This window comes from Pinus tabuliformis, chromosome 9 (genome assembly GCF_031772625.1).
Source record: "Pinus tabuliformis cultivar Carrire ecotype Pingquan chromosome 9, CPIR1, whole genome shotgun sequence".
Lineage (NCBI taxonomy): Eukaryota > Viridiplantae > Streptophyta > Pinopsida > Pinales > Pinaceae > Pinus > Pinus tabuliformis.
This window is the reverse complement of record NC_142307.1, coordinates 33,122,781-33,137,050: the sequence shown is the minus strand read 5'-3', so window position 1 is coordinate 33,137,050 and position 14,270 is coordinate 33,122,781. Positions and strand designations below refer to the sequence as shown.

The following is a 14,270-nucleotide window of genomic DNA, read 5'->3' as shown; positions in this document are numbered from 1 at the left end:
GAATCTTTCACCACCGAAATTGATAGGGTAGAAGGGGTCTTAAAACCATCAGAGATAATGCTCAAAAAACAAATGAATTAATCCACACTTGACACTCCAAAATGAATTCAACCCTCTTGTATTTATAGATTTCTTAGAGGGGTCTCTTCCTCTTAATTGATTGAGTAAATTTTACTCCAAACTCCAATTTTGGGTTTCTTGGCCCAACTACCCCAAAACTCGCCCAGACATTGGGTATTTTGGGGGTTTCCCCTTTATTGAAGACTGTAGCCTACAGGGATTGATAGGCTATTTTGTCCTTCATTCATCCTCAATTTGTAGAGGACATTACATATTTATAGGAATTGTTCCAGCTGTCCAAATATTGTGTAGTTGCAGACTATATTTCAGCTTATGTTATCTTCTTGATTAAGTAGACTCTAGTCGTGGTTGTGCATGCTGATTTTGCATGACATAGAGCTGAATTGTCTAAGTGATTTAACACACATTTAAAAGATAAAACAGCAGATTTACTGATATTATAATATGTTGTAATAAGACATTTCAAAATCCAGATCCAGTATATATTCGGAAGTGTGCCCTAAGGACTGTAGAATTGTGGTATTGAAGTACACATGCTCATATTTATTTTCTTGAGCTGTCTGTTGAATTGGTTGGACTGTGAAATATACAATGTTGTAATTTATATTTCAGATTCGGCCCTAAGGCTGACGGTTCACAGAAAGTAGATCCTGCAAACCTCATGGTTGAGGTGAAATTTCTGAATCTGCAATAAAATTCAGATCCTCAAAATTTCAACTTTATTATTTTTTCAGCTCCTGCACACCATTTTTTCCTTTCTATAGACGCACTGTTTTTCCCTTTCTACACCCACAAACAACTTATAAAAAAAATACTTTTTGTCTCACCTTAATCAGGCCTTTGGACCAAAACTCCATGGCAACTGCTAAAAGCCTCATAGCTACCTGCCAAGAAATATATGTTATTGGCAAGAATAAATATAGTTGTTAAAGAAAACTGATAAAATTTAGAGATTCAAGTTTAATATGGTAAAAAGAATCCCACCTTATTACCATGCAGAAAACTGCCTGTAAACAAAACACGATCAACTCCTGCTGCACGAGCATGCAACATGGCAATTGAGCCAATATTATTTGTAATCATTAGCAATACTGCTTTTGCTAGATGCTCTGGTGTCTGCATTGCAGCATCCCTTTTCCTTGGTTCGACAAGCTAAATTCCATGAGAAGCCGCAAAGAAGTTATTACAAATAATATGAAAGATAAGGTTCCCTGGTTGTAATTGCATGTTACAAATTTTCTAAAAAGCTAGAATGCTGTGATATGATCGATGGCTTTATTAGCCCTCTACTGTACTATTCTATATATCATAACTTCATAGATGATCATTAAATTTGAAATTGAAGCATAATTACCAACTTGATCACAGATATGTTCAGATAAATTCCAAGTCATATCATAACTTCATAGATGATCATTAAATTTGAAATTGAAGCATAATTACCAACTTGATCACAGAAATGTTCAGACAAATTTCAAGTCTTCTCTCTTTGAAATCTTCAAGGTAAAGGAAAGTCATTATCTGGTTGTAACAGGAAACTATACTTTTCTTTTAATTTTTTTCAATAAAATGCTTCTTTTGACAATTAAACAGAGACTTACATATGTATATTTTATACAAAAAAAAGTGGGTCGCAAATGCAAATGCAACTGTCACAAGCACTAGCTAAAGCCCAAACACTGGGCTGCTTATAAAGTATAAACCAACACTCATTAAATTAATATTGGCCCTTGAGAACACATATAGCTTAAAAGCTCATGAAGTGTCCAAGAAACATCATAAACAAACAGCCTGAAGCCTGAGATTGAACACGTGAATTCATCAGGCTGCAATAGTGCTGCAGGGAGAGGCATAACAGTGGGCTGCAGATTATCAGTCCTGGGGGGTTCCAAGAACAACAAGCTTAAGGTCAGTAATGAACAGCTCAGAAACTATACTTCTAATTGAAACTTCTATGAATAATTCAACTGGCATTTGCGTCATCTCAGTTATTTTCTTTGACAAAGTAGCATGAGTCATGACAATGGGGTATGGTGTTAATCTCCAATAGTAAAGGTAAGTACACATGTTTTGATGCAACTCTTCTTAGTTATTCTATATGAAATAACTGTGAGCTTCAGATTTATCCTGTCATTATTAAAGGTGTCTGCAGGTATTCCAAATTCCAGAATAAGGACTCTATTTTTAATCCTGAATGAGTATTCAAGGACATGCCAATAACTCTACCTTTTTGTTCAAATGAGAGTGTTAATAGAATCTCAAGAAATGGAGATGAATGGAGAACCTTGGAACCCTCCCACTCAAAGAAGTCCTACTCTATTTGGGCCACCTTTCATTAGAAGCCACTTCTCCTTTATAAGGTAGTGTTCACTTAATTCCTGCTCATTGCAGAAGCAGCATGAATCAATTTAGCCAAGTCACAAATCTTGGCATGATTTGGTCAAGGGCTGATGGACATGACTTTAAACGCTGCAACAGGTGTCATGTTTGGATTCAGAAAAGAGCTCCAAGTGGTGTTCTGTGCTCCCAATTGATTAGATAAGAGTGGATTAAATTTGTCTGCAGACACAAGTTGCACAAGACGCCAAAACGTCAAGAAGTTCCCGAAACGGAGATGGCCTGAAATGTGGCCCCCAGAAAATGGAAAAACAGCCAAAACATCATAAATATATATATATATATAGTCAATATTAAATAACACATTATTCTGCAAGAAAATAAAGAATGAGATATATAAATGACATTTTAGAAGGAAATTCAAATTTATTTTAACTCCAACAGATGATTACATGATGCAAATGTCCAAAATTAGCCTTTATATGTGAGGCTATATGTGCTAAAACTGAAATAAAACACGAGCTAAAGACAATTATGGCTACATTAACATATCATTGCTAATAAAACTCCTCATCCACGTCAGCAAAGATAGAACAAGATGCTTGTTCAGAAGAAGAGGCAACTCTACTAGTACTTTTAGTTGAGCTTGCATCGCCATTGGCACAAATATCAAGAGCAGAAAAAGAGAGCTCTAAATCAGGACATTCTGCATCCACATCCCAATCTTTATGAGGTCCACTTGTATATTCTTCACCCCTACGAGACACAAGGCATAGGTTTGAATGCACATGTACAAGGTCCTCTGCCTTCTGCGATCCCAACTTGTTGCACTTCACACTATGAATGAAACTGTAGGTGCTCCAATTCCATTCTGTTGATGAAGAGCTTACCACTTGTGATAGAATACGAGTGGCAAGACTTTGCAAATGAACGCCACTTGCCCGATGACGTCCACCACTTAACTAGGTCCATGGTCCTCCTCATCCAAAGCTGATATTCTGCAAAATCCTCTAATCCAGCAGCAAAACAGGCAAATTCTTGCCTTACATCAGTTTGTAAAGAAGCTAGAAACATCCTTAGAAAGTCTGTCTTCACTCCATTGGCCACCTCCTTGTCCTTATGTGGAGCCTTCCTCTTCCCATTGCTTTCAACAATGAATTCTTCATCATAAAATTTTGGATTCAAAGCATGTGCCAAAGTGTGCAATGGAATGTTGAAGCTATTCCACCTAGTAACAATAATGGACCTCACTTGTTCAGCAAAATCAAAATCTAGAAAAAGAAGAGTGGGAGCCTCTTGTGTAATAAGTTCCATAGTTTTTTCAACCATGGTATCCATGCCATCATAAACCTCTCCTAGGAAAGGTTTCTCTATGTCTACATCTCGGAGAAGATCAAATGCAAGTGATGAAATATTCCAAATGGGAAAATTACCGTAGATAACAAAAGCAATGAACTAGCTACAACTACAAAATTCAAAAATGCATAACCATCTAAGAAACTGGATTTGCTGAAAAGGGGCCACATGTCCGAATCCCGCAAATCGAACACGATTCATTGGGGATTCGAATCCTAGAAGGGGACACGTCGTGACCTAACGGGACACGTACGAATCTCGTACGTGTCCCGTTAGGACACAACGTGTCCCGATTTTGGGATTTGAATCCCCAAAAATGAAACCCGCGGGCATAAAAAAGGCGTTGTTCTTTATGTTTTTTACCATTTCTCTCTTTCACTTTTGCATACTTTGAGCTGTGGGCAAGGAGCTAAGGGTTTGGAGCAAGGAGCTAAGGGTGTGGAGCGTTCGGCAAGGAGATTCAAGCACCAGGTAAGTGCATTTCATCTCTATTTTTTTGCATTTCTATTACAGCAGTTTGTATATGATTTTTTTTTACAAATTTGTGCATGTTTTGTTTATTTTTTTTACAGTATTCATGGCTCAATCAAGGGCAGCAGTTAGGGGGCAAAGGAAGGGGAAGAATGTCTCCATTGGAGATGCCCCTCCTCCCCCAATATCATCAGAGTCTGCTGCAAGTAATGTTGAGGGAAGAGGAGGACCTAAAGACAGCATTGAGAAATATCCCTTGTGGAAATATGTCACAAGAGAGGATGGGACAAGCACCAAGGGGAAGGGAGGAGGCAATGTGCAATGGAGATGCAACTTTTGCCACATTTCTTTCAAAAGCACATATTACCATGTGAAAGGCCATTTGTTGGCTTTACCAGGTTGTGGAATTGGAGCTTGTAAAGTTGTTCCTTTACAAAAGAGGAAAGAAATGGAAAAGGAGTTCACTGTTGGTATGGAAAATGTGGCTGCAAAATCAAGAAAAACCAAGAATGAAGACCCCCTTCCATTTTTGAGGAAAGGCACCACCAAATTTCCATTTGAGAGTTCTATTGGGGGACAAGCAGCAAAAAGAAGAGCAATTACACTTGGTCCAATGGACAAGATTTTTCAAAAAGAGAAACGGGAAGAGCTTGATCTCACCATTGCCTTCTTTTTCTATCAAAACTTCATATCATTTAATGTTGCACGCTCACCTCTATTTATTGAGATGTGTCGAGCTCTAACTCACGGGTCTCCATCATGGTATGTGCCTCCTGGTTCAGAGAAGCTTAGAACCACATTGTTGATGAAGGCAAAAAAAGAGGTGCAAAAAATGCTTGAGCCTATTGTAGCATCATGGCCAACATCTGGGGTTAGCATTGTTTCTGATGGATGGACAAATCCAGCATGACACCCAATCATCAACTTCATGGTGTCTTCCTTGAATGGTCCAGTTTTCTTGAAAGCAGTGGATACACTTGGAGAATACAAGGATGCACAATTTATGGGTGAGTTATTTATTAAAGTTATTGAAGATGTAGGTGTTGATTCTTGTGTGCAAATCATTACAGATAATGCACTTGTTTGCAAGGCTGTTGGCATGATTGTGGAAGCTAAATAGCCACAAGTGTTTTGGACACCTTGCATTGTCCATTCATTGAACTTAGCACCGAAATCCATTGCTTTTGATGTGCTTTAGATTGGTAACATTATTGAGGATGCACAACATATCCATAACTTTGTGCAAAATCATACAAATGCCCTCACTATCTACGAGGAGTATAACAATCTATCATTGTTGAAGATTGTCGATACACGGTTTGCCTCTTCATTCATGATGTTGAAGAGGTTGAGGGAGGTCAAGACCGCTCTTGGGGCCATGGTTATTTCTAAGTTTTGGTCTTTTTGGAGAAAGACAGATCAAGTAGCCTCTAAAAGAGTGAAGGACACAGTGCTAGATGATGCTTGGTGGGAGAGGGTAGATCTAATTATTCAGATCATGGACCCTATCATTTCTTTGCTTCGATTTGCAGATACAGACAAACCCATCCTAGGAGAGGTTTATGAGGGATGGGATTCCATGATTGAGTCTGTGAGGAGCATTATTCTACAGAGTGAGTGCCCCGAGTATGAGACATCACTAGAGGCCTTCTGTGGTACTATACAAGATATTCTTGTCAGCAGATGGGACAAGAATTGCACACCTTTACATTGTTTGGCTCACTCATTGAACCCAAAATACTACAACCATGAGTGGCTGAATGGTGGACCTTCCCGCAAATTCCCTCCTCACATGGATGGTGAAATCTCACAGGGGAGGAAAGATGCATTCAGGGGGGTTTTCTAGGACAGAGCATCCCTTGATGAGGTGGAGGATGCCTTTGCAGAGTTTTCCACTGGCACTAGTCAATTTGCAGGATATGATGTGATTAGAGACAGGGGGGCTAAGAAGCACTATTCTTGGTGGGCAAATCATGGGGCAACAAGCCCTCCTCTTCAGCAGTTAGCCATGAGGCTCCTCTCTCAAGTGACTTCATCCTCTTGTTGTGAGAGGAATTGGAGCACATATGGGAATTTGTATAGTGTGAAGAAGAGCAGGCTTGAGCAGTCCAGGGCAGAGACAATGGTGTATGTGCACACCAACCTTCGTCTTATTTACAGGCAGAGGGAAGAGTGGTTGAGGGGAAAGACAAAGATGTGGGATGTGTTATGCTTTTGACCTGCGAGAAGATACTAGAATACCAAATATGCGAAGAAATATACCCAGAACACAGAACTATAAGAAATAATAGCATGTATTTTATTATTCAGAAAGGAAAGCAGTGTTCACTTGCCTCTTCGAGGGGGCAACCTCCAATAGAGTTGGGCTCAATTACAAAATAAGACACGATGCTCCTCGAGGGGAGTCTCTATCCTTTATATAGGATTCATACATGCAATACCATGGGTCAATACCATGGTTCTTATTAATACCATCTATCTAATACCATGGCCCATTTGCAACTAACTGTGGTCCCTTCTTTAAATGCGGGTCAACCACTTACAATTATTAATATGGGCTTTATTGACTCTTTACTTAACTATAACTATGACTCGACCCTATTACATAAATAAGGGGGTTAGGGTTGGACCCTAATATGCCCTCCCCCATAAAAATAGCCTTGTCCTCAAGGCTGAAGCTACGGAAACTACTGCAGGATAGTGGCTGGTTCCCAAGTCGCATCTTCTGGAGAGGTGTCTTTCCACTTGACGAGGACTTCCTTGATAATGCAGTCGCGCAGGTGCCGTTCTCGCGTGTCAAGAACCTGTTCAAGTTGGAGCCATATTGAACCTTCTTCATCCAATTCTGGTAGACTGGTTTGAATTCAGCAATGGTTCCCAATCACTTTCTTGAGGCATGAGACATGGAAGACTGGATGGATTTTTGCAGTGGGTGGCAAAGCTAGCTTGTAGGCTACTTCTCCGATGCGCTGAAGTACTTGATACGGTCCATAGAATTTTGGAGATAATTTCTGACAACCCTTGTCTTTGAGTGATGTTTGCTTATATGGTTGCAGCCTCAAAAATACCTAATCCCCTTCTTGAAATTTGCGTTCTGAACGATGTTGATTTGCCTGTTGCTTCATGCGGTTTTGAGCTTGATGGAGATTCTCTCTAAGGTGGGCCAGCATGGTTGTGCGGTTTTGTAGGAGTTGATCCAATGCTTGTACCTTCGAGCATCACTGGATATAAGAAGTAGGTGAAGGAGTGAGTTGACTATAAACTGCTTCATATGGAGTCATTTTGGTGGTGGCATGATAGTTAGTGTTATACCATCATTCAGCTAGAGGTAACCACTGTACCCATAGATGTTGCTTTTTTGAAGTGAAACACCTAAGGTAGGTCTCCAGACATTTGTTGACTGCTTCAGTTTGACCATCAGTTTGGGGATGATAGGATGTACTGAGTTGTAGTTGGGTACCTTGTAGCCTGAAGAGTTCCTGCCAAAAGTTACTGATGAATATCGGGTCACGATCAGACACAATGGAAGTGGGCATGCCATGCAATTTGAAGATCTGGTCCATGAAAGATTGAGCCACCAAAGCCGGTGTAAAAGGGTGGGGTAGGGCGCAAAAATGAGCATACTTAGAAAGTCTGTCCACAACCACCATGATGACTGACTTGTTGCCTGACTTCAGAAGACCCGTAATGAAGTCCATATAAACCTCCGTCCAGATTGAGGCCGGGATGGGCAATGGCTGTAATGTGCCTGGGGATTTGACTGTTTCTCCTTTGTGGCACTGACATACGTCACACTCAACTACAAAAGTAAGAATGTCCTTTTTCATGCCTGTCCAAAAGAATGAACGTCGAGTGCAAGCATAAGTCTTCTGAAAACCTGAATGGCCTGCAGTGGGAGATGAGTGCAACTCTGCCAAAATGCAACTTTTGAGGGTGGATGTTGGTGATATCACGACTCTGTCCTTGTAGCAAAGAATCTCATCCTGCCAAGAGTAGCCCGCTGTGGAATTTGGATCCGCCTACAATTTATTAGTGAGTTGGGAGAGCAAAGGATGTGAAAACCATTCCTTGCAAGCCTCTTCAATCCATTCTGGAACGGGAAGGGAGATTGCAAGCAGGGTGCTTTCCTCCTCAAATTGGCGTGATAACGCATCTACTACAACTTTTTTGCGCCCTTTCTTGTAAATTATCTCATAATCATATCCCAACATTTTGGCGAGCCATTTATTTTGTTGTGGCGAGGATAGGCGTTGCTCCAAAAAATATTTACGGCTTTGATGGTCTGTGCAGATTTGGATAAGTCGCCCCAATAAGTATGGTCGCCAAGTATCTACTGCATGTAAGATGGCCATCATCTCCTTCTCATAGGTAGATTGTCCCAGATTTGTCCCACTTAGTTGTTGGCTAGTGAAGGCCAAGGGTCGACCTTCCTGCATTAAGACCACCCCAATACCCGTACCTGAAGCATCACATTCAATCACAAAAGATTTGGTGAAGTCGGGTAGTGCTAATACGGGAGTGGAACACATGGCATGTTTGAGAGCTATAAATGCCTGTTGCGCTTCATCATTCCAGAGAAATGAATTTTTCTTGAGAAGGTGAGTGAGGGGTCTAGCAATGCGACCATAATTGCGGACAAATTTGCAATAGTAGCCCGTGAGACCCAAAAATCCTCTCAAGCTCTTCAAGGTCTTTGGTTGAGGCCAATCCTGCATTGCCTGGATCTTTTTGGGGTCCACCCTGACACCTTCACGCCCCACAATGTGGCCCAAATACTCAACTTCTTCCATGCCAAAAGAGCACTTGGACATCTTGACAAATAATTTATGCTTCCGGAGCAGTTGCAAAAGCAGATCTACATGCTGAAGATGTGTGGCCCAGGTGCAGCTGTAGATGAGGATGTCATCAAAGAAAACAAGAACAAATTTTCTGAGATATGGTTTGAGCAGGTGGTTCATGAGGCTCTGAAAAGTGGATGGGGCATTACAAAGACCAAATGGTATGACCAGGAATTCATAATGGCCTTCATGAGTTCGGAAAGCAGTGTTTGGAATGTCTACTTCTTTCATGCGAATTTGGTGATAGCCTGAGCGAAGGTCGAGCTTAGTAAAGAATTGAGCCCCATTTAGTTCATCCAACAAATCATCGACAATCGGGATGGGAAATTTATCTTTGACCGTCAGCTTGTTGAGGGCCCTGAAGTCTGGACACATACGCCTTTCCTCATCTTTCTTGAGCACCATGACCACAGGGGATGAATAAGGACTAATGCTAGGACGAATGACGCCTGCTTCCAAGAGTTCCTTGATGATTTTTTCAATTTCATTCTTTTGGGCGAACGGATATCTATATGGGCACACATTTGGTGGTTGGGCCCCTGGGACCAAAGTAATGCTATGATCATGTTCCCCTCTCGAGGGTGGAAGCTCATGAGGCTTGTCAAAGACCGGAAGATGGTTGTTTAAGATCTGTTGCATCTCAGGATGAATATGAAGAGAAGTGGGTTTGAAGGCCTGGATGGCATTAAATTGGGCTATAACTCCACTGTGGCCCTTTTTTAACAATTTTTCCATCCTATGCGAGCTGATGATAGAGGGAGCACCCGCCTGGAGTCCGCGGAGGGTATGTGTGTGGTTGTTCTGCTTAAAGCTCATATATAACTCCTGGAAATCCATTGTGATTGGGCCGAGTGTGCGGAGCCATTCAGCACCCAAGACAATGTCACACCCTCCCATGTGTATGGCAAACATGTGGGTCTTTAGCTAATAATCCCCCATTTGAAGTTTGACATTTTCACAGTGGCCTTCACATTTCATTGTCCCCCCATCAGCAATTTGGACCTGGAAATTAGAGACTGCTCTAACAAAACAATGCACTGCTTCAGCGACTCTTTGATGGATAAAGTTATGCGTACTGCCACTATCAATCAAGACTACTACAGGGCGATGCTTAATAAAACCTCTGATTTTGAGAGTTTGGGGAGAAGAAATCCCTGCCAAAGCATGAAGCGAGATAACTAGTTCGTCAAGTGTAGCTAGGAGCGCATTGTCCGACTAGTTGTCCTCATCTTCCTCCTCTGGTTCCTCAAATGGTGGGGCTTCCTCCGATGAACTGTGATCAGTAGCATCAATTTGAAAGAATTTGGGTTCCTTGCATTTATGCCCCGGGGAGTATTTCTCATCACAGTAGTAACACAATCCTTGCTTTCTTCTTTCCACCATTTCTGCTGGTGACACGTTTTGAACCTTCAGTGTTTGGGTAGTGCTTGGAGCCTGGGTGGGGCGCCCCCTGGCTATGAAATTTGGACGAGTCGACTAGGCCGCTAACGTGCGTTCTACTTCACGAGCTATCTTGCAAGCATCTAGCCATGAGATTGGGTGTTGCAGTCGGACGTGGGCTTGTATGGCTTCTTTGAGACCACTGACAAAACATTCCAAGTAGAACTCATCTCGTAGACCTCTTGTGCGGAAGGCTAAGGCTTCAAAGGTTGTAATATATTCTTGCACTGTTCCTGTCTGTCGAAGCTTAGTAAGACGACCCAAAAAATTAGATTCATGGTCGAAGCGATCCGAAAGGGCTTTTGCGAATACCTGCCAAGTCACGGGCCTTCCATAGCAATGTTGATGCCACTGCCACCATTGCCATCTTTCATTGTCCAAGTACATGCTACCCACACTTAGCTGAGTCGCATCATCTCTGATGTGATTCAATGTGAAAATTTGCTCCATTTGTGCTAGCCAGGTGGTTGGATGAGAACCATCAAATTTATACATGTCCAGCTTAGGTGGCTGCCGCTGGGACTGTTGGTGGGTTCCAAAGAGGTGAAGAGAATGGCTAGACTCGCCCTCAATGTTTTCATTAAAAGCATATGCCTTCGATTGTTCCCCCGACTTGCCCTTTGTGATTGTGTCAGCTAAGGTCTGGATCGTCTTCATTAATGCGTCCAACTTTTGTTCAAGGGTGTCGATCTTCTCATTGGCCATAGCTTGAGCTCTGGTTTGTACCATGCACCAATCCGGTGCACTTGTCGTTACTGCGAAAAAAATAAATAAAATTTGGGACCACCCGAAATTTTGACGCTAACAAGTGAATGGTACCACCTTGCTCAGCCCGTCAACCTGATTCTTATGGGCTAAGTCTCCTATAAGCATCCCAGGAGGGTCTCAGACATTTTTTTTTTACTCCGAAAGGAGTTTTACTCCTCGCTTAGGAATACTGCAGTAGCCGAATCCTAGAAAAGTAAATTCTGCCCAATGTCCTGCGAGAATCACGCCCAAGTATAGGGGCCCACACAAATAGTCAGATCTGTCAGCGAACCCTCAACTGCAAAGTATGAGTAGGAATGTGGCAGTGATCGAACCCCTGCTGCTAGATCTAAATGGCAGATCTGATTGTGGCCATTGCTACAGAACCCAACGGCTAGATCTGAATGGCAAATCTGATAGATCTGAATGGCGGATCTGAGAGATCTGAATGGCGGATCTGAGAGATCTAAATGGCGGAACTGATTGTTGCGGCTACGACAGAACCCCACCTACTAAATCTGATCTAGCAAAGATGATGCGTGATCTAGAGAGAGACAAGGGAACTATGGTCTCAAGGAGTGTAAGGTGCTACAGATCGCAATATACATAAGGGTCTAACAGTAGTACTCGGCCTAATATTTCAGGGCACTAACCAAGGAGGATCAACCGTACCCTTAGCCGTACAACCTGACTACCCTATCGTACGCGCGAGTAATCTCCCCGAGTGTTGTTCTCGGTGTATTGTAGCAGCAAGACGACCGACGGTTTATCTATAGCGAGATTTCAAGAGAGCCTAAGGGGCTTCCGATATACCCAGAGGGTACTTGGAAGACAGTCTGTGCGCGGTTCTGTCTAATGCGCTACTACTAAAAGGGGTACCCACAAAGGTTACAAGGGAGTCCAACAAGCGTGACCACCTCTTGTATTTCATGTGTGCATGCCTCCCCAAATCCGCAAGTTTGTGCGCTCAACAATAGATCCCATGGTTTAAAGACGTCGGAACACGTCTCTAGCCAAAAAAAAAATTTGCTAAAAATGGAGATCCCACCGGCCCTGGAAAGTGCTCTAATACCACTTGTTATGCTCTTGACCTGCGAGAAGATACCAGAATACCAAATATGCGAAGAAATATACCCAGAACACAGAACAATAAGAAATAATAGCATGTACTTTATTATTCAGAAAGGAAAGCAATGTTCACTTGCCTCTTCGAGGGGCAACCTCCAATAGAGCTGAGCTCAATTACAAAATAAGACACAATGCTCCTCGAGGGGAGTCTCTATCCTTTATATAGGATTCATACATGCAATACCATGGATCAATACCATGGTTCTTATTAATACCATCTATCTAATACCATGGTCCATTTGCAACTAACTGTGGTCCCTTCTTTAAATGCAGGCCAACCACTTATAATTAATAATATGGGCTTTATTAACTCTTTACTTAACTATAACTATGACTCGACCCTTACATAAATAAGGGGGTTAGGGTTGGACCTTAACAGGATGTCTTTCCTGATGATATGGGTCTGGACAGCAGTGTTGAGTTGGCATTAGCCAACATGGATCTCAATGATCCAGTGCTAGACCCTGTTAGATTTGATGATGGTGATATTTTCGAGGGGTCATCCTCCACACCAGCGAATGCAGAGGTGACTATGGATACAGGGGAGGAAGACGATGCAGAGGAGGGCAGTGGTGACCATGATGATGAGGGCATTGATGTTGATTCTGATGATGACTATGAGGATTGTTGACTCATGAGTCATGGGCTCCGGCTACCTATTGCCTTGAGGCTTGTACACCTATAGTTGTTTTATATTTTCTATTTCTATTTGCCATTGCGGCATTGCCATTGCACTACCTATGTAACACATTTTGATTTGATGACTTAATGAGAAAACTACAGTTGTCAGTATCTTTATCTTACTATCTTGTAACTATAAGTTGTCTTTCATTTATGAATCATGATTTATCATTTTATGTGACATGTTGATGTATTTGAATTTGGTATGTACTATGCATGCTAATTGCTATAATGTTACTATTACTAACTTACTTTGTAAACAATAAAACTAACATCTAGATGATCTATGTTTGAAATCAATGAATTTGTAATTTTGTATCATTAATGAGAATTTTTGTAAGAAATATCTAGTTTTTAATATATATATATATATATATATATATATTTTAATAAAATAATATATAACGAATTGTACGTGTCCTGTTCCGGGGGGTCAACGTGTCCGAATCCGACTCTCGAATCCCCGTATCCTACGAATCCCAAATCCCCGTGTCAGGTGACTTAGATGACCATACATAATTGAACCCAGAAATATGGGCAAAAACTCTGAGATATTGTATTAATTCTAATAAATATGAGTACAATGAATGAGATCAGAGGAACCTGGGCTTGCTACTGCAAGCTATAGTAAGAACCTAGGTGTGACTACAATGCTCAAATGTTGGAAAGATTCCTCATGAAGAATTGTGCATGCCCAGGAAGAATCGTTAGCTATTGCTGGGAGGAAACTAGAAGAACTGCTCTAAAGAGTGCCTGGAATGAGTTGAAACTTTGATGGTGGCCTCCCCACTAAATATTCGGCAAGAACCAAAAAAATCTCAGGAACCCAAGTGGCGGAAATGGTCCCAGGTTAAATTGTGCCCTCCTCCAACAATTTCTATTGCTAAATGATGAATGGGACTAGAAATTCTACCCTCATAAGTACTCAAGAAATTCTGTAAAATTAATCCTAGCCTCCTCTCACCAAATCCACAAAATTGCAGAAAGGGCTTGGGCTGAATCCAACGTGCCTCGGTGACCCCAAGAAATGTGTATGGTTCTAAGTTCTAACTAGCTACAAAAACGCCCTGTAGAAAGAATTATGCTGTAGAAGGGCAATCAATATTTGGAAAAATCTCCTCCAACCCCTGCAAATCACTCCTCCAAACCTCCTTATTTCTCCTTAGCCCGAACTCCCCAAATCTCCCTGTC

The 14,270-nt window shown here is 41.6% G+C and overlaps 1 protein-coding gene across 4 annotated transcripts in view; it reads right to left on the bottom strand.

Moving 5' to 3' along the window:
• Window positions 1–14,270, bottom strand: part of LOC149146967 (uncharacterized) — a 223,113-nt gene that overhangs the window by 31,162 nt on the left and 177,681 nt on the right. For 3 of the 4 annotated variants that reach the window (XM_089440631.1, XM_089440630.1, XM_089440632.1), the window contains 2 exons: window positions 1,066–1,233; window positions 909–965 (listed from right to left, as the gene is read on the bottom strand). In XM_089440631.1, coding sequence (XP_089296757.1) covers window positions 909–965; window positions 1,066–1,233 — 225 coding nt within the window. Of the gene's footprint in view, window positions 1–908; window positions 966–1,065; window positions 1,234–14,270 lie in introns of those variants that run through there. The other variant, XR_016262855.1, reaches the window with a different exon arrangement.